Source organism: Martes martes, assembly GCF_963455335.1.
Source record: "Martes martes genome assembly, chromosome: 10".
Lineage (NCBI taxonomy): Eukaryota > Metazoa > Chordata > Mammalia > Carnivora > Mustelidae > Martes > Martes martes.
This window is the reverse complement of record NC_137898.1, coordinates 19,137,134-19,163,936: the sequence shown is the minus strand read 5'-3', so window position 1 is coordinate 19,163,936 and position 26,803 is coordinate 19,137,134. Positions and strand designations below refer to the sequence as shown.

The window sequence follows — 26,803 nt, the reverse complement described above, 5'->3', positions numbered from 1 at the left end:
AAAGGGAAACTTTTCTCCTTTTTCCTTCCTGTATCACTTTCTTATACCTCCCTTTACACCTACTCTTTAGACTAATAACAGCACTGTTAAATTTCATCTCTATTATCAGTTACTATGCTAAACTATGTGGTATTTTTCACTGGCAATTTAAAGATCATTTACCTCTTATCCAGACAAATAAGAAACTTGTCTCCCTGCTTATCCCTCTCATGCATATGTGAAGATTAGGGGGCTTCTAGGCCTAACTAACCAGGAGATAAATGCATATATGTAAATTACACAGACAACATATAAATAATACTTCCAGGGCGCCTGGATGAATCAGTGGGTTAAAGCCTCTACCTTCGGCTCCTGTCATGATCCCAGGGTCCTGGGATCGAGTCCCACATCGGGCTCTCTGCTCAGCAGGGAGCCTGCTTCCCTTCCTCTCTCTCTGCCTGCCTCTCTGCCTACTTGTGATCTCTGTCTGTCAAATAAATAAAATAAAATCTTTAAAAAAAAAACAACCCAAACTTCCATATACATAAACTCCCAATTACACAGATATAGTTTTGTGTTTAATCAAAATGCACACATTCCATTGTTTACATTTCAAGTTAGATGACACATTGGTTGATTTTTAAAAAATGGCTATAAAAATCATTACCAAAACTATACCTCTCTCACCCATAGGATGATATGATGGAAATTACTTCAATGAAAGATACTAAAATTCCCAATTAAAAATTACCTGAAAATGAAACAAGATGGGATTGGGAGGGAGACAAACCACAAGATCTCTTATCTCATGAAACAAACTGAGGGTTGCTAGGGGGTGGGAGGGGAGGGATAGGGTGGCAGGGTTATAGACATTGGGGAGGATATGTACTATGGTGATTGCTGTGAATTATGTAAGACTGATGATTCACAGACTTGTACCCTTGAAGCAAATAATACATTATATGTTAATTAAAAAAAATAATTACCTGAAAATTGGTTTCTTTCCATCCAGGTTTCTTGGCCAGCATCCTCACTAATGCCTGGCATGGCATTTCAGTTCGATCCATTAGTTCAACAGCCTTAAAGTAAAACAACAGACTGAGAGTTAAGGGGTTAATGATTAGCCAGGGAAGCGGTACATAAAAAAGTCAAGTAGGTGACTTGAAAGAGAGCAAGGAATGGAAACAAGGAATGTTACAGAGGGAGCTTAGACAGCTTTGTTTCTTAAGTTGGATATTTGATGTACAGTTGTTTTATATTAATACCATTGAAACTCTTCCACCCACCTACCCCGCATTTCAGAATTTCAACAAGAATATGTTCCAAGGAATATAACCATAACACTTTGCATTTGCCTAGTGTGTGGCAGAAACTGCTTATACATATTTTGAGTTATCTGATTTTCCTAAAAACATATAGCAAAGTAGGATAGATTAGAAGTAGTTAAGTATTAAATTTCAAAGATACACAAACTCGGGTCTAAACCTGATATGTGTGGCACATGCAAGACTGAAAGCCAGGTCTCCTGCTTTAAGTCCCAGTGCTCTTGTGGTTTCTACAAACTCTTCTCATTAGAATCAGAGTAAATGTCAAAAGGAACTACCACGCACAGATTTCTGAAAGGAGCTTCTCATACCAAGTAATAATGTCTGTTCTTCCAAGAATCGTGACAACAAAGAGGGAAACAGAGAAATGGATGAGGGGTGGTTTGAGTGGAACTATCTGTTTGCCTACTGAGTTTAATGAACAAATACCGTGATATTAAAATGCATCTAAATCTTGGAATTCAGACTAAGCCTACTTTTCTTAAGTATTAAGTTATGAGCTTACAGAAGCCATAGAAAGCAGATACTGAAAGATAAACACTACAGAGCTAAAAAAACAAGCCCCCCTCCACTTATCTTTAGTTAAGACCCTGAAACATGTTCACTGTATGTAAAACACGGCAAGCAGGACAAGCACTTTTGTCAATCTCATTGCTTCTACGTAATGACATTTCACATTCAACTCAATCCCATGCATCTACCTTTTGGAACTCTTCCATACAGGCCAGCCTTTCCTTCCAGTTACTGCTGTCCAGAAGCTGTATACAGGTAGCGGGAAGGACAGCTGAAGCTTTTTCTTCACATACTTCTATCTGTAAGATACAAAAACATTAAAATTAAGAATTTGGCACAGTCGGTCAAAATGTCCAACTCTTAGTTTTACCAACTCAGTCCATGCTCTCAGGGTCATGAGATTGAGTCCTGTGTCAGGCTCACATTCAGCGCAGAGTCTGTTTAAGAGTCTCCCTCCTTCTGCCCCTCCCCCTACCCCCGGCAACATGCTCCCTCTTGCTTTCTCTTTCTAATAAATAAATAAATAAATAAATAAATACATCTTTAAAAAATAAAAAGAAAAAAGAATTGCTTAAGGAAACAGATGATGAGGATTGTAAAAATACCCCAGGCCAAACTACATCAACACTCCACAGGTTTGCTATAGTATCTGAGGCTTCTATCCTACTACCATAAAGGGCAAGTTCATGCAAGGCACAGTTTCAATAAACCATGTTGTAGAACTCCACAAAAAAAGAACTGAAATCTTATAGAAATTGACCTTCCATGCTTTTAGAAGTTTGAGGCACTTTGCAGAATACTGACCGAGAGCTCAGGTTCCACTATTTCTTTGGTCTCCAATCCTTTCTTGTTCTTGGTTCCAGTGCTCCCTGCACCTCCTGGTGCAGCTGGTTTCCCCTTCTTAGGAGGCCCACCAGCCTAAAAGCAATGAAAAACAAAACAAAACAAAAAAACACAAAAAAACCCACAAAAAACTAAACCACTTAGGATTTTAGAACAGCACTTTTTCAACTTTTTTGGGCCAGAGATTCCCTGAAAATTTGATTTAAAATGAGGGACCACTCAACCAAACAAATACAGGGTATTTTTGGTACCCAGGGAACTTAGCAATTTCAAGGGCAGACAGACCTCTTAAAGGCCATTCATGGGGAAATCTGCAGACCCCATTAGTAAGAAGACCCTCTAATTCAGAATGAGCTAGAGATAAATGAAATGAAAATGGACTGGAATTATACAACATTTACAGATTAATTTGAGAATTAACATTTGATGCCTTTAAATACCTCTAAATCTTTCCTCCACTAGTAAAGGACAGCTTCTAACTTCCAGCAGCTACCCAATACTTCACTACAAGATACCCCAATAACAGGAAAATATATCATTAACTCAATGTAGAACTACCTAATTTTGAAGGAATAGAGTGGTTGTTACGGCAATGGCAAGTGGTCTAGTTATGTTGAAGATGGCCACAGAAATGCATCTTTTTATTGTTGTAACAGTTCTTCAGCTGGCCTACTTTTATTTTCCAAGTATATGACCATATGATCTACAAAGAACTGCCTTTTCCTACCTCATATTAGGTTTTACTTTATTATCTAATTGTAGAACATTATTAAACAATAATGGAACAAGCAGGCATTTTTTTGTTTTACTTCTCACTTTAATAGGAGTACTAGTTTTTCATCACTATGAAGCATGATATTGACTTGCGGTTTGCCAGGTCTACTGCTGTCTATAGATCTCTCTGTATGTATTTAGTTATGTCAAAGTATCCAACCGTTTCCATGTAGTTAAGAATTTTTATCATGAAGATATGCTGAAATCTATTATATTCTTTTTCAGTGTCTGAAATTAGATTTCTTTTTATCTCTTAACTAAATCTTAAATTTAGTTAAGTTTTTGAATATTAATATTGAACCATCCTTGCAATCTTGGAATAAATTCAGTTGGTCATACTTTTTATTATACCTACTGGCTTCTATCTGCTAATACTCTATTTAAATATCTTGATTTAAATATCCAGTTTTGAAAGGTTACAAGAAATGCTAATACTCTCTTTAATATCTTGATTTAAATATCCAGTTTTGAAAGGTTACCAGAAAATCACAGTTTATCACAAGGCACACAGCCAATGGCAGTAATGTTAATATGGTAACACACATCACTATTCAAATCATTCCTCCTGTCTGTTTTGGATATTTGTTAAACTATGCCCCAAACCTAAAAAAAAAAAGAAAGAAAGAAAAAAAAAAAAGATAAAATGCAGAGGGTCAAATTAGTCCTCAACATCCAGACCTCCTCTGAAACCAATGTTATCTTGAACATAATCTGAGCATTTAAGGTGTAGTTAGCCAAAACAAAAAACCTGGTTTTTTAATAAAATGAAACCTCCAATACTTGCCAGTTCCTATCAGCAGTATGATTTGGCTGGTTCGTAATAACAATCTAATAGAGATTTCACTGTTTTCTGATCCTAAAAACAGAACATTCTAAACTCTTTGACTAACCAGAACACCTCTTCTGGATCCTTTCCTGTAATAAATAGCACTCTCTGTATAGAGTACCTCAATTAATTAATCTCCTATTTTTCTTTCTTTCTTTCTTTCTTTTTTACAGACATATATGTTTATTGGCTTAATAGGACATATTGGTAATAAGTCTTTTCAAAAGAAGAATGAAGCAGGTTGCTCCCCAACTTTTTTTTTTTTTTAAAGGATTTTTGTGTGTGTGTGAGAGAAAGCTAGCCAGCATGGCAGGGTTCAGCAAGATAAGAAAAGGCCTTAAGGTCCTGTGCCCAGGTCATTGTCCAGAGAGGCAAGAGCTGGTGAGAGAAGGGAACCACTGCTAACCCCACATGAGAATGCTGAAGAAACAGCAAAATATGAATGAAAGTACACAGACTGTAGTTAGAGACACTTGGGTCCAAATCCCAGTTCTGCAACCCTAGCCATTCAACAAATGTGTGCTTAGTTCCTGCTTCTGCCAGAAACTCATCTTTGCATATGCAACTGAGCAGTGATAAGATCTTTATCCTTTAAAGTTTACGGGATGATATGGGGTGACAGAACAAACAAACAAGTGAACAAAAAAATACCACAGTAAGCTGTAAGAGCATGTGCAGAATACTTAACCTTGCTGAGTCTCACTTTCCCTTTCTGGAAAAATGGGAATCACAAAACACCAATTTCATGGGTTGTTTGAAGATTAAATGAGATTACTTAGGTAAAATACTTTCCAAAGTAATGCTTTATTAAACACCAGTTCTCTCCCCTAACTTCATGTTAGGGTTCAGGGTGAGGAAAGGAATAAGCTTTCTGCATCTATAGTAGATAATTTCATGCTTCAGAGTCCACAGGACAAATGTTCTTTAAAAAAATGCCATATTCACCTTTAGGCATTTCCCTCTTCCATGCCTATACAAAGGTACATGACCTTGACAGGTATGTAGACTTGGTGATGTGATTTAGCAGCCTTATTAGCAAAACGACCAAGGTGATACTATTAATATTAAGTAACTTGCCACATTTTCTTCATTTAATGATACTTTATGATCCCTCAAAATGGGCTCCTGTACATTCATTACCATTTTTAGTTCTATTACAAGTTTACTTAACCAAATGTATTGTTGGAATACTCTTGGTTGATGGATATTTTGCTATATTTTTAATGTGGTAATGAGTTCATTTCTCAGATGAAATCATACTGGAAGGATAATGAACCTGAGATTCAGATCCTGCCTTACTAAATTCTAACTTTTGAACTATATTTTCCATCTCATCTATTAACCTTAGTAGCAGGTGCCTTTTTTAAGGGTCCTGGTTTGGGTGCTGACATGTCCTTTGTGTCCTTATCTCCTGCAGCCCCTGAAGCGGCAGTCCTTCCGGCCACAGGCTTGAAGTCCTTCTTATCAGCAGCTAGTCCAGCTTTCTTACCATGTACCAGCTCTACTTTTTCTGAACATTCTTTGATCTGGAGAATGAAATTGAGGTGAATATCATTAAGCCCAGCTCTGAAATATAATCAGTACATTAGTGCTTAATAACTCACCTAAACCACAAATATATGAGAATTCAGAAAGTTTCCTTTTCAGGAGAAATAAATTATCCACTTTCTCACATTTTATTTCTTTCTTTTTTTTTTAAATTTTTTTATTTTAATAAACATATAATGTATTTTTATCCCCAGGGGTACAGGTCTGTGAATCGCCAGGTTTACACATTTCACAGCACTCATCATAGCACATACCCTCCCCAATGTCCATTTCTCACATTTTATTTCTACACAAATTAAAATTGTAATAAACATACAACTACATTTCTGACAGAAAACATTCATATTTAGAAAGGTAATTTTCCAGATATTAGAACCAAATTTATCTTAAAACATTCTTTTTATCTCCTCTATGGACTGATCACTTAGCTTTTTTTTTTTTTTTTTTTAATAATCTGAAAGCTATTTCTATTCATACCTCCACTGTAGCTTCAGATAAAATTTAAATCCTCAGAAGCTATGTTTTTACACTCTAGGCCTGAACCACCACTAGCAAATGAAATAACTTTCCCAAGCTGACCAGCATTTTTGTCTTCATGAAACAGACAAAATTGAAACAAAATCATAATACACAGAGATAGATTATAATGAAATCGGACAAAAATCCTACCCCTAACCTACCTTATCGAGCTTGAGTTTGTCCACATCTGCTAGGAATGGATTTACTGCTTTCTCACCCACCACTTTCAATGCAGTACCCAATGCTTCAAATGCAGCATCTCTGACTTCAGGAGCAGAATCATTGATGTGCTGTGGTCCGGAAGAAGCAAAATGATCTTAATCCAAGATATTTTAGGTCTTACTGATTTTAATTCAGACTGGTGATTACTGAATAAAGAACTTGCTTTTTACAGTTTACTGAAGCTAAGTGTAGCTTTCCTTTTGCCAACTAACAGTTACTCTTTCACATATTCTTTTCGGGTTAAGGAAACCTCTGGTAATCCATTCAGCAAATAAGTATTTCCTTTTCCTCCTACCCTCTATTTAAAATGCCTCATATGCAAATGATCTTCAAAGATTCCAAACTGTATGCCTGTGTGCTTGGCCAGATCCAGCAGAACACCAGTGTATGGGCCAAATAAGAAACAAAATGTTTAGCAGTTAGTGGAATCATAAAGCTAACTTGTATTTTTCTTTGAGAACAGGAACACAGAGTACAAGAATTTGGATTCAGTTTCCAAAGCTACAGAGGGTCTGATCCTCAAAAGACATAATCTACTGATATCCGAAAGTCAAGTAGTCTTGGTTCATAATTAATATGGGAAAAAAAAATCTTCCCTAAGTATAAAAAATTTCCCCAATTCCCAAGAGAAGTCTATACCTTAAGTAGAGCAGCACAAAAGGGCTTTAGCAAGCTCTTTGGTAGCGTAGAAGCAGTGCAGTGGCGGAAGCTTCTTGCAATGAAAAGAGATGTCTGCTGCTTGATGGTTGGATTTTTATTATCCATGACTGCTAAAACATCCTCACTGATGTTCTGCAGTGTGGTCTTTAGAAAAGAAAACATGGTCAGAGTGCTTTTCTCCATTGTAAGAATAATCAAAATATTACACTGACAAAATTTACATTAGATGCCAGGGCACACTCATGTGTGAGTCACTCATGACTTACGGTGAGGAAGATTGCATCGATTGCCTCCTGCAGGGCCTGTACCACTTGAGGCTTCTTCTCTTTGAATTTTTCCAAAATGGTTGGCACAACCTGTAAAAGCGAACAGCTGGAATATTATTTTGCTGGCAACAAAAAAGAACGAGGTACTGACATGCCACATGAATGAACCTTGAAAATATGCCAAATCAAAGAATCCAGTCATAAAGGACCACATATATAGGATCTATTTAAATGATTCCCTGAAATGTCAAATTCACACAGACAAAAGTAGATCAGTGGCTGCCAGTAGGGAGTGCTTGCTAATGGGCTGCGGGGTTTTCTGGGGGGTGATGAAAATGTTCTGGAATTAGATGGTCGTGAGAGTTCCACAACCTTGTGAATATATTAAAACCATTTAATTATACACCTTAAGGGGATGAATTTTATATAAGTTATATCTCAATAAAGCCATTATTAAACAATGTTCGGCATTACCAAAAAAAAGTGAATATCTAAGTTGGATAAAAAGTCATTTACTTTCTTGAAGGGCACAAGGATCTCATGCCACAACAATTAAGGGTTCCCATTCTGAACCATGGTAGCAGTGCTTCTCAATCCTTTTTCTGCATCTACATCTTCATGCAACCATATAACCATTTCTATCAGTAACATCTCTTTTTAGACAAAAAGATTCTCAACTAGGTGGATTTAGGATAGTGGAACAGGTATAGTATATAATTTTTCTTCCCCACCTAAGATTCTGATATACTTCACTAGTATATCAGACCTCTGGGGAGGTCTCCCACCCCCTTACTACACTAAGAAAAAGAAACAGTACTAAAAACCATAACAACTTTGATCAGAAGGATACCCTCTTATTCAAATACTAAGTTTAGATCAATAAAGTTGGAATTTTTATAATTTTTATCTTATAAACCAACTGTAATTCATAAAATATTTATTGAATATCTAATATATCGAATGAGTGCCAGGCACTGTGCTAGCAGGCAAATTAAAGTTTGTTTTTCTTTTTTAAGATTTTATTTATTTATTTATTTATTTAAGATTTATTTATTTATTAAGATTTATTTATTTATTTATTTTCTTTCTAAAGATTTTATTTATTTATTTATTTTATTTATTTATTTAAGATTTATTTATTTAAAGCAAAAGCTTTAACCCACTGAGCCACCTAGGCGCCCCCAAAGTTGTTTTTTAAGGTCCAATAGATATAGCAAAGCTCAAAGTCATCAAAAAAAATTTTTTTAAGATTGCACATAAGTGACAGAGACCAGATGGAATATAGTTTCCATGGAGAAATATAAAAGATTTTTTAATACTAAGAGTTAGTTATAAACTTGAAAATCAAGTTCACTTTTATATATGTTTTACAAAAGAGAGCTTATAAATAGCTCAAGAAAATAAACCTGAACCATTAACATGCTTGACATCATATACTGTACATGATAGTTTTGGTTTTTTTTAAGATTTTTATTTATTTATTTGTCAGAGGGAGAGAGATTACAAGCAGGGAGAACTGCAGGCAGAGGGAGAAGCAGGCTCCCCACTGAGCAAGGAGCCTGATTCTTACTGAGACTAAAGTATATTCTTTTTTTAAAAGTATGCTAATAAGTAACACAAAAACGACCAAAAGCTAATTAACACATGGATTGCATATATGCATACAAGTATTGCATAATAAATATTATTGCTATAAAATACTGTTTATAGTTTTATTCCAATTCATAATTTACATGTCTAAGGGTTTTATGGACCCACATTTTTATTTCCCTGGTAACAAGTTAGTCATAACTTATTTTTATTTGGTAGTGTATTTTTTTTCCAGTTAAGTTCTTTGAACTTATTTTTAATGCTATGAGTAAGCGAGCTCCAAATACCATAACTGAGCTTAGACATTAACTTCACAACATAAAACTGACACATGACTACAAATTATGAGGAGCCTCTAAAAGCCATTCTAGGTAATCAAATGATCAAGTGGCTAGCAAGTTCAACCCTGAAGCTTAGTAGGGTCAATTTTCAGGATGCTGCACCATTCTAAGTAATTCAGACCAGATTCAGAGGCCAATTGACAAATGCCACAGTTAAAGAAAACATCTCAATTTATTAAAACTGTTACCAAACTTAAGAGCTTCTAAATGTACACAAAGAAGAGAGTATACTCCACAAATGTCTCCAGCCACATTTCTTAGAATTAAATTGATACACCACCAAGAGGGTAACCTATATAAAATGTCTCAAGTACATAAGTAAATTATTATTTTTAATAGGAAAACACAATATAATACATTTTATATATTCATCTGACTTCTAGTTTTATACTGCCTTTCCTACTTTCATAACCACTGTCCAGGCTGTTATCACAAGTTTCATTTTATCCTGTTATACTGCATATAATCTTATAAGAACGAAGCAAAATATTAATAAGTAAATAAGTAATAAGCAAATCATCTCAACTAAGTATTTAGGCCATGTACCCAATTTTCTATATAAAGCTAAACGAATTTACTTATAGCCAACAACTTTACTGAAATGTTGTGAGGGGTTATACTCAATATTAATAAAACAGCGAAAAATTCACTTTGTCCAATAAATAAAGATCTATTCCGAAGAGCTGTTTAAATCATAAAGCAAGCTGGCCTGCCACTAGTGGTAATGCTCTCAATTTGTATCTAATAAGGAGTGTTACTCACGTGTCCTGCATATTGTCCAAATTTCTTCCTTAGCCCAACAGCCAGGCCAGTAAGACATTTTGCTGCCAAAGCCACCAACATGACATTGGTGTCCTTTCCAACAACCTACAAAGAGAGGGGAAGAAAGGAAAACAAAACAGTCACAACTCTGTAGAACAGAACTAAAAATGCATTCTTAAAAGAACTCTGCAAGATGTTATGTTAATGGATAGCCAATTTTGTTTCCTACAAAAGAGGAAAAATTCTTCCTTGACTATTTCAAATTTGAGGGCATCATTTTCATTCTGTTTAGTCTCCTATCTTCAAATTCTACCAGTAACACATACATAAAACCACAACTTCACATAGCTAACTCTCCATCAGCAGTAGTCTGGATTGTCACCATTGCACAACTCTGCAGGAGGGGACTCTGATATTGGCAGAGAAGCTGCAGGGCTGCTGACTTTGCTCTGGGGCAGGAAAAGCCAAAAGACAGTGTATCTGAGAAGAAAAACACCACAGGGGAAAGCTCCAACATTTATATCCAAGGAGCACCAGTAGAAGCTGGTATAGGTACCTTCAAGACATCCATGGGGACACTAAGTTGCAAATGGCATTGCAACCTTTCCTCTAAGGGAGCTTCTGGCCTTGCGGCTGCCATTTTAGATACCTAATGATTGTCAAGTGTGCATTTAGAGTCTCTTAGCAGAGTTCTCTCCAGCATTATTTATACCACCACCCTGCTTTCACTCTTTACTCTTTTCCCAGGTGGAAATAATGCTTCGATTCCATCTCAGATTTTATTTCATCCCAAAGATCTTGAATTCCATAAGCAGAATGATTCCATAAGCAAAATGCTTCCTTCCAGATTCTTTGAATTAAACAACCCCTAATGCTAGTACGCAAGTAAGTTCCAGATGGCACTTACATGAACTCCCTAAGTGCTAAGGCGTAATGATTAAGAGGCAAGATTAGCATTTATTAAAAACAAATTAGATGCCATAATTTTACAGGTGCTTTATAATCCTTTTATTATTTAATTTTTCAACCAAAAGCCTATAAACTAGGTAATATTATCAAATTTTGTAGACTTCAAAAATTAAATACAGATTAACTTGCTCAAGGTCAGAGCTAGCAAATGTGATGTGATATGATTTAAACCCAGCTATTTTGACTCCAAAGCTTTTGCTTTCTTTACCAAAGCATATTCACACTATAAATTCATGTTATGGCAAATTCATTTTTCTTATGAGAAGAGAGATGAATTCAGGGTCCTAATAAACATTTTGTTAAATCCCTAACTACTAAAAATCCATAGAGAAAAAGCTTCCATTCAGTTCTGTATTAAACTCACTATTGGCATTTATAAATATTTGCTCTTTTTTTTAACCAAAAGAACATGTCAGGAATTATTTAGATGCAAGACTTCATATTTAGCATATAAATATATATTCTAGGGATGGTCACTGAAAACATGCCAGACCCCATTCCAAGAAATCTTAGTTCAATGAATCTGGGATGGGATTTGGAACCAGTATTCTAATATAGCTCAAACGAAAAAGGCCATTAATCATTCCTATTCTTGGGAGGACAGCTCTCATATCCACCATGAGAGCAGTAACAGTGGGAGCTGAACCCTAGACAATGATGGTCCTGATGGAAAGTCTTGAAGAGGATCCTGTGAATCTGTTATAGTTCAAGATGGTTAAGGGTTTGAATGAACTTATAGGTGAGTGATGGACCAGGTCTGTCTGTCTTCAACACTCATTGTCAAACATCGCAGTTTGATTAAACAAGTTGCTCTAAATAGGGAAATGGGAGTGGGGAAGGTGTGATGTCTTTATTTTTAAGAAAAATAGCATATGTATGGGGGGGAGGACTCAATCCAGATCTGAAAATCTCCATGACTCTGTTCTAGACTAGGGAAAGGAAGCTTTAGCTCACAAAGTTAATTTAACCAAAATAATGGGAAATATTCTATAATTAAAAGTGCTGGGGGGCGCCTGGGTGGCTCAGTGGCTTAAGCCTCTGCCTTTGGCTCAGGTCATGATCTCAGGGTCCTGGGATCGAGCCCCACAGCGGCTCTCTGCTCAGAGGGGAGCCTGCTTCCCCCCCCCGCCGCCTCTCCCCCTGCTTGTGATCTCTCTCTGTGTCAAATAAACAAATAAAATCTTTAAAAAAAAGTAAATAAAATAAAAGTGCTGGGACTTCTCCCATAAATCTAGGCCTACAAAATGATTTTAAGCACAGATGATCCTTGAACAATGTGAGGGTTAGCAGCAGTGACCGCCCCCTACAGAAGTCTTTCTGATAACCTAAACAGTTGATGAGCACATGTTTTGTATGTTATATGTATTATATTCTATATTCTTTTGATAAAGCTGGAGAAAATAAAATATTATTAAGAAAATCACAAGGAAAATACATTTATAGTACTGTTCTGCAGTCACTGAAAAAAATCCACATGTAAATTGATCCATGCAGTCTAACCCTGTGTTGTTCAAGGATCAGCTATAATTATCAATTTGTATTTATTTTCAACTAGTAATGTAGGCCACTAGCTATTAGTAACTAAAACAAAACACTCAATGACAAAGTCAGAAATCAATGAAATCCACCATGTTTAGAAAACTATGATGAATATAAACAGGAAGGGGAGGGCAAATGTAGAAAGCCCAAGTGAAAAAAAAAAGGTTAATACCACAAAAAAAGCTAGCAAGCATATACAATAAAGTACCTTGAAGACCCAAACCTTAAAGATTTAAAATATCTACCAGCACCCACAGGTAATTGGCCAAGTCAAAGAAGGTATTGGGGGGAAGGTAGCATAAGGGGTAGGGGAGAAAGTATCTTATAAATGAAAGAACTATAACCTGTGAAAACAGGAAAGCCCACAGAATATGCTAAGCCATGTGACAACTTGAAAGAAGACAGTTTAAGAAATAATTTCCAGGGGGGATATGGAGAGGGTGGTTGGGTTATGGACACTGGGGAGGGTATGTGAAATGGTGAGTGCTGTGAAGTGTGTAAAGCTGATGATTCACTGACCTGTACCCCTGGGGCAAATAATAAATCATATGTTAATGAAAATAATTAATAAAGAAAAAGAAAAAAATAGAAATAATTTCCAGAATACCAAAAGGAATTTCAAAATGAGTAGTTCTGCATTACTTGTATTAAAGGCAAAAAATTGGGAGCTTAGTGGGATACCTGATATAGACAACAGAGCAAAGAGACCATTTATGGATGGATGAGGGATCCGTCTGTAGCCTATTCAGTCTCATTCTCTTCCATTTCCTCATTTCCCCATTTTTGACAAGTCTCTGTTAAGTCACCATAATATGGAGATTAAGTTTGTGTTTACATCCAAGTAAAAAAACATAAAAATTTTAAAAATGCCTTGTTCCTGGTTTATTTATACAACTGAGGTTAACTTTTCATTGTTTTAAATATTTTAGCCACAAAATTAAATTTCTCTTTACTTGTTTGCAAGCCTTTAATCACCCCCCACTCCACCGTGGGAAGAGGGAGAAGTTTCTCACAGAAATCTATTGTTTATGACTACTCAAATATAAAATCTATATCCTCTCTGTAAAGAATATAGCAAGAGTATATTTATATTCAAATGCCAAGAGAAATCACAAAACAGTATTTATTTATCTGAACAGCTAATGTCCTAAGAAAACGCATGTGGAGAACATCAATTAAGATTTGTATCATTAGATAAGAAAAAAATAAAAGCTTTAATCTGAGGCACTGAGAATTCAGGGACAAGTAATAAGACTACAGATAAAAATTATACGCTGAAATTTATAGAGAGAATCTTAAATTCTCAGTGCCACTAGACTCTCATTTCCCTCTCTTAGTGCCTTTCTACCTTTCATCTTTCCTCCCATGCTGCAGGTTGGTGAAATCTTCTCCCTCTACACAACTACCTTCTAATTAATCTTGCCTGGGTTTGGGGCTCTTCAAGATTGGAAGACTGAAGACTAAACAAGATTGGGAAAAATCATATCTCTGCCTCCACATCTCACTTGGAGGAAAGCATGGGAAGCGGACTATAAGAAAACACAGCCCATCCTCATTATTCACAGATTTCATACTTGCAAATTCACCTACTTGTTAACATCATCACCCCCGAATCAATACTCGCAGCACTCTCCTAGTCATTCATGGACAAGCACAGAGCTGAGAAAAATCTGAGTTGCCTGCTGTGCACATTCCTACCTGACAATGAACGAAGCAACACTGCCTTATTTCAGCTCTCATACTGTAAGCAAGTATCTTTTTCATGGTCTGTTTAGTGCTGCATTTCTTTTTCTTTTTTTTTTTTCCATTTTTGTAATTTTTCTTGGCGCTTTCACTGTTTGAAATGGCCCCTGAGCGTAGTGCTGAAGTGTTCCTAAGCGGAAAAAGGCCTGACACAGAAATTACCTGTGTTAGATAAGCTTTGTTCAAGCATGAGTTATGGTGCTGTTGGCCATGAGTTCAGTGTTAATGGATCAATAATATATATATATTAAGTGAGACCTCTTCAAAGAGAATAAAACAAGTTATGTATTGACTGATGGATGAAAATGTTGAGACCAAAGAGTTGGAGAACCCTAGTCCTGTGTTTCCTTAGCAGCAATTGGGTCAGTATTCACTAATTTAGTGTTGTGGTGACTTTAAAGAACATAGCTACTATGAATAATGAGAATTATTGTACATACATGTGCATACAACTAGAGATTAATTCCCCACACCATTCTAATCCTCTGTAATTTCAGGCCGAAGAAGCAAATTAAACAAAGTTTTCTCTATTCAAGAATATACCTTTAGAGTTAGTTCTTAAACTCTATAACTATACCAACAGTATTTGATCTATACTTTCAGATTTTATGAAAAGCCACTACATACAAATTTATCAACCAGCAGCAAAAACAAAGAAGTATTTCCTAAAAGCATTTCTTTCTTATTTAGCACTTGCCTGCTTTTTTTTTTTTTTTTAAAGATTTTATTTATTTATTTGACAGACAGAGATCACAAGCAGGCAGAGAGGCAGGCAGAGAGAGAGGAAAGGAAGCAGGCTCCCTGCCGAGCAGAGAGCCCGATGCAGGGTTTGATCCCAGGACCCTGGGATCACGACCTGAGCTGAAGGCAGAGGTTTTAACCCACTGAGCCACCCAGGCGCCCCAGCACTTGTCTGCTTTATAATGACCACACATCCTTAACTTTACTTGCAGATATACAATGTGGGATCATTTGTTATCTAATGGAAAAATGTTCTTCATATTTAACATCTGTCCCATTGAATAGAGCCAATTTAAATAGTTCACCCTACAGAACTATAAAATTGGAATATTTGGTTCTACATCACCAAGACCCTGTATTTGTTGAGATTTGTATATGCTACTGGACAGCATAAAGCAAAATGATAATAAATAAAGACTGAAAATCAATCCCTCCAAACTAACCTAGGGCAGTCATTTTAAACAATTCTTTACAAGGGTAAGCCTATAATTAGAAAACCACTGATAGTGTTCCTTAAATGGAAATGTAGTTGTGATAAAAAAAAGATGACTATGGGGAGAAACTCAAAGGCCTGGTCTGCTGTCAGGTTTCCAGTGTTGACACTCTTCCCACTTTTCTTCTTCTTCTTCTTTTTTTAAGATTTTATTTATTTATTTGTCAGAGAGAGCGAGCGAGCGCACATGCATGCACACACAGGCAGAGTGGCAGGCAAAGGCGGAGAGGGAAGTAGGCTCCCCGTCGAGCAAGGAGCCTGATTCAGAACTTGATCCCAAGACCCTGGGATCATGACCTGAGCTGAAGGCAGCGGCTTAACCGACTGAGCCACCCAGGCGTCCCCCCACTTACCTTCTTTAATGCTTTGACTAAATCTGCATAATCGCCTGCTTCCAGTTTGGGGTTTTTCACTAGTACTTCCACAGCCTCCAGAGCTTCTTTCCTCTCTTGCCATTTTTTTGCCTCCTGCAAGACACAGAATGAGTTACTCGTAGAACAGTAACTAGGAGGCAAAATAAAAAAATAAAAGTCTATTTCTTGATTGTCCCTAATTCAAAGATATATAATTATTTTTTGTTTTCAGAAAGTTTTTTCTAAAACTGGTTAAAAAACAAAACTGCAAATCTGGGCAGCCCATCAGAATGTTTTGTTCATATATATATAAAATTTTGTCCATACATGGTAAGTATTTTCATAACACTTCATAACCCTAAGGTTCTATAAGCAAAAGAATGGGATGCCATAGACTTCCTTCTCATTTTCTAGGCAAATGTTAGTAAGCAAGTCTTAAACAGGAAACATTGCTAGAAAGTGTTTCTAGCATATCTCATAGTGGCACAACTACAGGAGAAAGGAATTTCCATACTGACAACATTAAAAAGATCAGAAAAAGACGATCATATAACCAACAACCAAAATTGCTCTAATCCCGGAGATCAGTTTTATACGTTGGTGGTACAATGCTAATTGTTTTGTTTTATGGCCATAAAGCAGAAAATACTCTACTAGAGATCAAGCAATCATTCAGTAATTTTGCATACCCACTATCTGAAAGAACTGGGGATACAACAAAGGTGACAAACTCGCCACTCTGGAGAAGATGACAGCGCGGTTTAATTTATCAAGTATTTGTTAATCAGAAGCTAATGGGGGATTGAAGGAGCTTGCCAGCAGAGCTAGGAAGATCTGTGGTAAATAACTACTAGCTCATGACCACTATGAAAAGAGAAGTTCAAGCTGCTTTGATATTATAGCAAGAGGACTCAACCTACTTTAGGCTGCCAGCTAGGATCTCCCCTGAAAGTGATCCTTACGGTGAGATCTAGAGGATGAAGAAGTATGATGGGGTGACTCAGGAGAATGTTACAGGCAGAAGTAACAGCATATATTAAGTCCAGAGTTTGGGGGGTGGTGAGTGTGGCACACGTGATTTTGGCAGAAGTGCAGGATGACAGGCACACGGAGTGAGAGGAATTAGAGAAGGTAAGGCTGGCAAGGTAAGCAGGGACCTCAAAGGTGCCTTAGGTGGTCTCGATGGCTATAGGATAACTTCAGACATCATATTAATCTCATGGAAGCCACTGGAAGGATTTCAGTGAAGCAATGAAATGGGAAGATTTTTATTTTCAAAAATGACAGCTTTGATTACACTGGGAAATGTGATGGGAAAGAGACAAAAGCAGAGACAGGGAGTCTTACAAGAAGACTACCACGGCACGTAAGGCAAGAGATGATGCTGGTTGGGATAAGACTGTTTCTTAGTTGGGGATAATTGTGTCTCTTGGTGTATATTTAGCATAGTCTGGAGACATTTTTGGTTGTCAGACTTGAGGAATGGTATTAGATATCTGGCGGGTAAACAGCAGAGATATTACTAAACATCCTCCAGCGTGCAGAAAAGCCCCCCCAAACCAAGAATTATCTGGCAAAAAATGTCAACAGTGCCAAGATCAAGGAACCCTGGGGTAAAGTAGTGGCAGTGGGATGCAGTAAAGAAAATGAATTTGACAGATATTTAAAGGTAAAACCAGAGAGATAATGAGGAAAAAGGAGAAGGCAAGAATAATGATCTGGGTTTTGGCAAGATGTGTTAAAAGAAAGTGCTATAGTAAGTATACATACACAGTAGTATGGGGACTGACTGACACTACTAGGGAAGATATGGGGTGCAAAGCGGTGTACCAGGAAAAGGACTCAGCAGAACAATCTAATTATAATCAAGGAATTATTTTAAATGAAATAAATGAAAGAAGGTTACCATTACTCACAATTTTGTCATAAAAGTCTTTGGGAAGTTTGGAAAGAATTTCTACTGCTTCCAAAAGCTCATAAGCATCTATCTGTGGCACCTCATCACCATCGTCACCACCTTCCAGGATAAAAACAAAACAAACCTTAAAAATGGATGGAAGATTTTTACTTATCAAATAGTTATCACTCCTTTCACACCCTGATAAAATCTTGATATGGAAGGAATCAGTTATTAATGCTATAAATGACTGATATTTTGTTAAATGGCAGTCTTACAAAATGTGCCTAGTAAACATAGGTTCTTGAGGTAGGGGTGTTCTTGCTAATTTTCACAGAAACTGGTGTTTAAAACTGGCTTACCTCCCTCAGCATCACCACCAGCTGACTGTTGTTGTTCCAATTTAGCTTCTAGTTCTTGCTGGGAACGCAGGAATCGACTTGGTTTAGGAGTACCTGTTGGCAATTTGACCCATTCTTCTTCTAGTTCTTTCAACTACAAATATCATAAAATATTTTTTAAAACATACCTACATCCTCACCTTTAGAGAACATACTTAACATTTATATTTACTAACATCAGAACCTAATTTCTTATTTATGTGGTTCTAACGAGCCAAAAAGGAAGGACACATTTAAAGTGTATACATTTGGAAAAAATTAAACAAGAAACCAGAGAGGAAGAGAAACCATAAGAGACTCTCAATCTTAGGAAACGATCTGACGGTTGCTGGATGGGAGGGGGGTGGAAGGGTAGGGTAACTGGGGTTATGGACACTGGGGAGGGTATGTGTTGTAATGAGCACTGGGTATTATATAAGACTGATGAATCATAGACCTGTATCCCTGAAACAAATAATATATTATATGTTAATTAACTGAATTTAAATTTAAAAAATTATACATTGGTAACATAAATCAAACTGATATATTTACTACTGAAGATGTATGTCTAAGCAGTTAGAAAAAAAAATAAAATCCACTTTTTAGGACACTAATTAGTTCATGATATATTTATCATGATATATATCAGATATATCAGATATATTTATACCAGATAATGACTCTAAAACCAATTATAATAAAAAAACAGGTAAAATGCATGTTGTCCAAACAAATATTAAGTCCTGCCACCCAATAGCATTATAAAGGGATCTTTTAAATTGCTACAGACTCAACACTGACGTGCAGGAATCACTGAATGCATGGTATTTAACTTGAGAGGACAAAATAAAATCAGAGACAGCTATGCTCAGAAAAAAAAACAACAACAAAGAAACTGATTTCAAAATTAAGAACGAAAAATAGTTATTTGTACGGACAGAATATCAACAACAGGAAGGAAACACCGTCATATTAGTCTTATGCAAAGACAACCAAAAAACTTTGTGCCTCACCTGGACAGAGTTTATATTTTGTAATGGGGGTCTCAGAGCATCCCGAATCCATCTGTAAATCTCCACAGCAATTAGTTTTGCTTCATCTCGAACAGCTTTTTCTCGAGACTCAAAGAGTTTTGGCAACACTTTGATAATTGGCTTAAGCAAGATGATTTTGGAACCAAATTCACTAGAAATAAAACATTGGGGGGAAAAAACCAAACTCGTCAACATGCAATATATTTGGGCAGTGTTAGCTTTCATTCACTCAAACATAGTTCTGTACTTATTATATAGTAATAGTTGAGCTTTTTTAAGGCAGGGGGAAAAAAAGGAATTCCTAACATCTATGTTTAGATATCACTCTTCTAAGAGTGTTATTTAATGCCTAGGGTCCAGAATATAAAAATCTTAAAACTAACCTAGGTAATCAGATTAGGGATAATTCAAATCTATAAAGGACCAAACATGTATAACATCTTAAATACACATGTATATACATATAGAAGATTAAAAACATAAATCAGTTTATTTAGATGACTGAAATCTGAATATCTAGATGAGTGAAATTTAATTGCAGTAAGTTTTTTTGTTTTGTTTGTAAAGATTTTATTCGTTTCTTTGACACAGAGAGAGACAGAAAGGGAACACAAGTAGGGGGAATGGGAGAGGGAGAAGCAGGCTTTCTACGAAGCCCAATGCGGGGCTCAATCCCAGGACACTGGGATCATGACCTGAGCCAAGGGCAGACGCGTAACAACTGAGCCACCCAGTTGCCCCTTGCAGTAAATTTTTAATAGTTCTTACGATTAAGGTGGTTCGTTCAACTTGACAGATCACTAATCCTGGCAGCATGTGTTTCACTCTTGACTTGGAAGCTTATCACCTATAACTCCAGGCAACCTATATCTCTCTTTGCTTCAGTTTTTCATGGGGAAAACAACTGCATTCTGACTTCTTTTAAAGAGGTAGTACAGGGGCGCCTGGGTGGCTCAGTGGGTTAAGCCGCTGCCTTTGGCTCAGGTCATGATCTCAGGGTCCTCGGATCGAGTCCTGCATCGGGCTCTCTGCTCAGCAGGGAGCCTGCTTCCCTCTCTCTCTCTGCCTGCCTCTCTGTCTACTTGTGAACTCTGTCAAATAAATAAATAAAAATCTTTAAAAAAAAAATAAAAAATAAAGAGGTAGTACATTTAACCTTACATATTTGTTAAATTTTATATTTTTAAGTTCCTAACTGGCCAAATTTAACTTTCTGAGTCACTGTTAACATTTCTGCATAACAAATTCGGGAGCAAGAGGGATTCCGTTATGAAACAATACCGACATTCTGTAGCAGAACTCACATACAGTTGACCCTTGAACATCAGAGGTTCAAACTGTGTGGGTCCACTCAGACATAGGCATTTTACAGTACAGTACTATAAGTGTGTTTTCTCTTCCTTATGTTATAATAACATTTTCTTCTCTCTAGCTTACTTTATTACAAGAATACAGTATATATTACAGATAACATACAGAATATGTTAATTGATTGTTCAGGTTATCTCTAAGGCTTCCAGTCAACAGTAGGCTATTAGTAGTTAGGTTTTGGGAAAGTCAAAATTTATACACAGATTTTTGACTGCATGGGGGTTAGTACCCCAACCCCTGTGGTGTTCAAGGGTCAACTTATTTATCTACATTATTATTTATTTATCTAATGTGTATAAATTTATCTCCTGTACACAAATGCAACAAAAAATTTCAGTAATAACTACTGACATACTCCAAAAGGCTAGAGGAGACAGAAAATATTCTCCTTCAGAAATGATATTTAAAAAGACATGTGGTTATATAGTTTAAATATAGATATCATAACATGAAAATAAACAAGATGATCTCCAAGATTTCCTTTAAAATCCCCTTTAGTAGAAAAGAACATTTTAATTTGGCTCAGTTGACCTTTAATACTAAAGGAAAAATAAGAACTTAGGGTTATGAAACAGGACACTCAACACTGTGCCTGAAGAACCTAACATCAGGGATCTTGGAGTCTTCCTTTAAAATTTTAAATTATCAGATTTGTTTCATCAGATTTTTTTGTTTCACTATCCTGGCCTAGTGAAAGATGAAGACAAACCTACAGAAGAGGTCCACATCGGAAACAGATAACTAAACAAAACTTAATCTGGTTACCAAATATATTACTATAGAAAACGACCCATGGGAGCGCCTGGGTGGCTTAGGTGGTTAAGCCTTTGGCTCAGGTCATGATCTCGGGGTCCTGGGATCACGAGGCCCAAGTACGGCTCCCTGCTCAGAGGAGTGTCCTTCTCCCTCTCTCTCTGCCCCTCCCCCTCTGCTAGTGCTAGCTCATTTTCTCTCTCTCTCTCTTTCTTGGTCTCTCTCAAATAAATAAAACCTTGCAAAAAAAAAAATAAAGAAAGAAAGAAAGAAAACCACCTATCTGTTCTAGAAGCCTGCTTTAGGGGCCACAGAACATTTCTGACTTCCTGAAGCTCTCATAAACACAAGAGTCTGAGTACTCTGAAGAAGCTCTGGAACCTAGGATTGAACAGTTTGGCCTCAAGGTTCTTTTCTTTTTAAGATTTTATTTATTTCACAGAGACACAGTGAGAGAGGGAATATAAGCAAGGGGAGTGGGAGAGGGAGAAGCAGGCCTCCCACTAAGCAGGGATCCTGATGCAGGGCTTGATCCCAGGACCCTGGGATCATGACCTGAGCTGAAGGCAGACGCCTAATGGACTGAGCCACCCAGGAGCCCCTGGCCTCAAGGTTCTTGAAGGTCCCAGAGAGCTATCTAATTCTATGATAGATTCTGAGATGTCTTAGGACAAATAAAGAATCACACAGGGATGGAACTAAACTACAACATCTGACGGAAGACAGAAGAAGATAGACCTAACTTGCCCTTTTTCTATACTTATGCTCCCAGTCAGCTTAGAAGTAAAATAATCAGAGTTTACAGCATTCTGAATTAGAAACTTCTAGTTTTGGGGCTCCTGGGTGGCTCAGTGGATTAACCCTCTGCCTTCGGCTCAGGTCATGTGACCTCAGGGTCCTAGGATCGAGCCCTGCATCGGGCTCTCTGCTCAGCAGAGAGCCTGCTTCCCCCTTTCTCTCTACCTGCCTCTCTGCCAACTTGTGATCTCTCTCTCTGTCAAATAAATAAACAAAATCTTAAAAAAAAAAATTCTAGTTTAAAGGCAGATTAGAGGGGTTCCTAGGTGGCTCAGTCAGTTAAGCATCTGCCTCTGCCTTTTGGCTCAGATCATGATCTCAGGGTCCTGGGACTAAGCCCCATGTTGAGCTCCCTGCTCAGTGGGGAGTCTGCTTCTCCTTCTCCCTCTACCCCACCCCCTGCTTATGTTCTCTCTCTCAAATAAAAATAAGATCTTTAAAGGCTGATTATAGCATAATGCACATTTTTATTAAGAGATCCATTACTAAGGACAGAACATATCTATGGAGATAAGCACAGTCTTTAAAAATTTTTTTAGATTTTATTTTTAAGTAATCGCTATACCCAACATGGGGCTTGAACTCAAAACCCCAAGATCAAGAGTCATATGCTCCACCAACTGAGCCAGCCAGGCACCCTGAGATAAGCACAGTCTTGATAACCAAGTCAATTCAATAAATTTCTAAGATGACAGATTGAGCACAGTATTTACTACTCATAAAACCACACCCACTATACTGTACTGGGCTTGAAATGAGGAAATATTTATTATACAAAAATCTAAGTGAAAGTCAAATCTTATAAAAGAACTTTATGAACCAAGCAAAAGACAATGTAAAAGTTTAAAACTTTTAATTTCAGGATCATTTAACAAAATTTAGGAATTTTGGTATTTCTACGTAAGATAAACACCAAAGGAAGCATTTTCTCCAAGAAGTAGGTCATACACAAAATTGCAAGAGAGCTGAGTTGGGATGGTCTTCACTCTCATAGGTCACACATTTAGGATTTCACTAGAGCTGCTTTCTAAAGTTTCTCATGTGGATAGTAATGGGGACAGGATATCAGATTAGAAGGACTGCCAAATCAGAACAAAACAGTGGTTTGTCTAAGTCAGAGTTCCACAGCAAATTACAGCCACTTGTTCCTGAAAGAGATTTCATTCATGAAAAACTTCACTGCCAAACAACAAGAAATTTTTGCGTTGAAAATACTTATTGCATAAGAGTAAAAATTATTTTCTATTTGCTATTGCTGTGGTTCTATTTAAAGGGATAGAGCAGGGGTGCCTGGGTGGCTCAATGGGTTAAAACCTGTGCCTTCAGCTCAGGTCATGATCTCAGGGTCCTGGGATCGAGCCCCGCATCGGGCTCCCTGCTCAGCAGGGAGCCTGCTTCCCCCCTCTCGATCGGTCTGCCTCTCTGCCTCCTTATGATCCTCTCTCTCTGTGTCAAGTAAATAAAATATTTAAAAAAAAAATAAAGGGATAGAGCATTTACTTCTACTTTAATAAAAAGGCATCAAAACAAAGGTCTGCTTTAGCAAATAAATAATCTTTAGCCAACATTTCAAAGTTCGTACATATGCTTGAGGATAACAAAAGAACTGCTTTAAATATCCTGAAGAGTGTTTTTCCATGAAAAGGCCAATTCCTAATTTGAAAACAGGTCAGAAATCTCCCCTGCTCATCTTCATTAGAAGGGGATTTAGATAAAATAACGATGCAACACCACTTGAAGGCTAAGATTACTGAATAGAAAGCGCCACACTTGAGGAATGACTTTAGCTTTCCCAGGTCAATTTTCCTGGTTGGTGTGGCATGCCAAGTCAAGTCCAGCAGTTTTCATCTTTGTTTAAGCCAGGAACTCAAACTCAGTTGAGATGTTCTAGGGCAGAGAACTAAAGCAACAAGTCTTACCTTAAGGCTTTCCTCAGTGTCTCTATGCAGGCCACTACTATCTTGGGGTTCTTGTTGTCCAGGCCTTTTAGGAGCTCCTCTTGCACAGCCTCGCCTTTCTCAATCTCTATGTACATTAGACAAATCTCAATGCCTAGCTCCTTGGCTTTGGCTTTGGGTTGGTTGAACACTTTACTTACAACACCCGACACAACTTCTCCTGTGGTTCTGTAATATAGAGTACAAACAACCACCACCACACTCAAAAACACACTTTAGTAGAAAGAACTAGAAAAGTTCATGGGGGGGGGGGCGTGTGTGACAAATACTTTTTAAAATGCTTAGAAATAAAGTAAATGAGTGTCTAATTTTTTTCATTTATGTTCAAGAACATGCAAGACAAACCTACACAAACCATAAAAGTTTAAGACATGTCACACCAGGCAATGACACAGAACCTTATTTTCTCTTTATAAATGTAGAAAATTCAAATAAGAAAGCAAAAATCCTTTGACATTCCATTATGCAGTGAAAACTACTTTCAACTATTTGGTACCCATCCTTCCAGATTTATTGCTCTACATGCAAGAGCAGATAGATATACATACAGATATATTTTTCAAAAAATAGGATTACAGAGTTCTTGCTTTTTTGAAAAATTTTTAAAAGGTCATTTTAAACATTTCTTAGAACAAGAGAATTTCTTCACTGAGGGGATGGATATGTACCTTTAATATCAAAGGGCTGCTCCTGATTCCTTGGCAAGATTTTACAGTAACTTTACTACTTTGAGTTTCTTCTAAATTAAATAAAACCTGTACCATTGGAACTCAGAGGAATTCAGTAGGTTGGGGCTACATGTACTCATCAAAAAAGTTTCTGGTATCAGAAGGAAAATGCAATTTTTAAAAAAGCAACATTCTCACTAATGACAAGGGAAACTCAGTAATACTGGTAACAAAGCTGTCAGGTTAATGATTGTCTTTATTGGTATAATCTTTGAAGTAAGTCAAGTATATATTTCTCATGCAATTAAGTTGAGCCCCCACCCCCTTTTTATGGAGGGCTCCTTTCAATGACATTAAGACTAGCATTAGAAAACCAGGTTTCTGAGGTATGGGAGAGTGGGTGATTAGAAACCTGGATCATTTGCAGCTCAAGTCCAACTGGCCAGGAGTCAGAGAGGCCGTTTAGTTAGCAGCACCTCTCCGAAGAGGTAAAAATGCCTAATCACCACAGAGAGAAAGACATGTTTCTCAGATCACCTTGCTGGGAAGTCTTGTAGAAAGAGATTTTTGTACTACCCAAATGCTTTCCACTGAAATTCTGTTAATTCCTTTGCTAACACCCTGAAGTTTCCTCTAAAACTTAGTAGAGATTTTTCTCTCTGGTTTAAAGTTAATTCCCATACGGAAGGCTCAAAAGGAAACTTGCTCATCAAACCTTAAGGTATGGTTTTCAAGATTTCAATTCTAATTTGTTCTTTAGAGATCTCATGTACCGGGGCGCCTGGGTGGCTCAGTGGGTTAAAGCCTCTGCCTTCGGCTCAGGTCATGATCCCAGGGTCCTGGGATCGAGCCCCGCATCAGGCTCTCTGCTCAGCAGGGAGCCTGCTTCCTCCTCTCTCTCTGCCTGCCTCTCTGTCTACTTATGACTTCTATCTGTCAAATAAATAAATAAAGTCTTAAAAAAAAAAAAAAAGAGATCTCATGTACCATTTAGATTTCTGAGAGTAGATAAGAACCAAATGAAAAACAAGTACCAAGGAGCTATGAAAGTAAGAAAATTATTAATATCTTCTAAAAGTGCTAATAACTAAGGACAATGATCCACAAATATACATAAATTAATTGATGAAGCACCAGACAAGGGTTTTACCAGAATAGCTGGAAAGAAACAACTTACTTTCCTGCTACATGGGCATTTTCAACATAAACAAGTGCAGCTTCTAATCCTTTCAACTGAACCACTGCATTGGAATCAGTCACAAATTTTTTGATCAGTCCTAAAAATTTGGACCATTCTGGGCTCTTTTCATCCTTTATTTTCTGGAAGATCTTCAGGGCCTCTTCATACCCACTTAACCTTGCTTTCCAGAGCTAAAAGAAAAGAATTTTGAAACAAAACACAATTTAATGATATTATTATCTACAGTTAATTGGGGGTGGGGTGGGATGACTGCCCTCTACCAATTAATTTGAATAAAGGACCCCATGATTAGAAACAAAAAAAGGTTAAGAAATTCAGAGTTTTCAAAGAAGATTAGTTTATAAACTTCTTTTGGTTAGTTTATAAACTTTTTTTTTTATTTGCGATATTCTTTCAAGGCCATCTAGAATTCCTAACAGGTCACTATAAACGTATCTCACTTTGTATCCAAGTATTAGTTCTTCCTTTTTTGTAATATGTAAATTACAATTAAAGATGTAATGATTTAAAAATGAGATATCAAGGGCGCCTAGGTTCCTCAGGCAGTTAAGCGACCATCCCATCTCCTGATTTCAGCTCAGGTCATGATCTCAGCCTTATGAGATGGAGTCCCGTGTCAGGCTCTGCGATCAGCACGTAATCTGCTTGAGATTCTACCCCCCACCCCACTCACTCTAGCATGTGAGCTCTTTCTCTCTCAAATATAATCTTAAAAAAGTGAGGAATTATCCTAC

General features: G+C 37.0%; 1 protein-coding gene across 1 annotated transcript in view; it reads right to left on the bottom strand.

Annotated features, from left to right (window-relative positions):
* Positions 1-26,803, bottom strand: part of CKAP5 (cytoskeleton associated protein 5) — a 102,666-nt gene that overhangs the window by 39,239 nt on the left and 36,624 nt on the right. Inside the window, exons 3-16 of the mRNA XM_080817662.1 lie at positions 26,046-26,239; positions 24,162-24,368; positions 19,300-19,471; positions 18,266-18,398; positions 17,923-18,023; positions 16,007-16,120; positions 10,169-10,273; positions 7,476-7,565; positions 7,189-7,353; positions 6,489-6,617; positions 5,604-5,786; positions 2,622-2,735; positions 2,006-2,116; positions 966-1,058 (exon numbers count right to left, since the gene is read on the bottom strand). Coding sequence (XP_080673788.1) covers positions 966-1,058; positions 2,006-2,116; positions 2,622-2,735; positions 5,604-5,786; positions 6,489-6,617; positions 7,189-7,353; positions 7,476-7,565; positions 10,169-10,273; positions 16,007-16,120; positions 17,923-18,023; positions 18,266-18,398; positions 19,300-19,471; positions 24,162-24,368; positions 26,046-26,239 — 1,911 coding nt within the window. The remainder of the gene's footprint in view (positions 1-965; positions 1,059-2,005; positions 2,117-2,621; positions 2,736-5,603; positions 5,787-6,488; positions 6,618-7,188; positions 7,354-7,475; positions 7,566-10,168; positions 10,274-16,006; positions 16,121-17,922; positions 18,024-18,265; positions 18,399-19,299; positions 19,472-24,161; positions 24,369-26,045; positions 26,240-26,803) is intronic.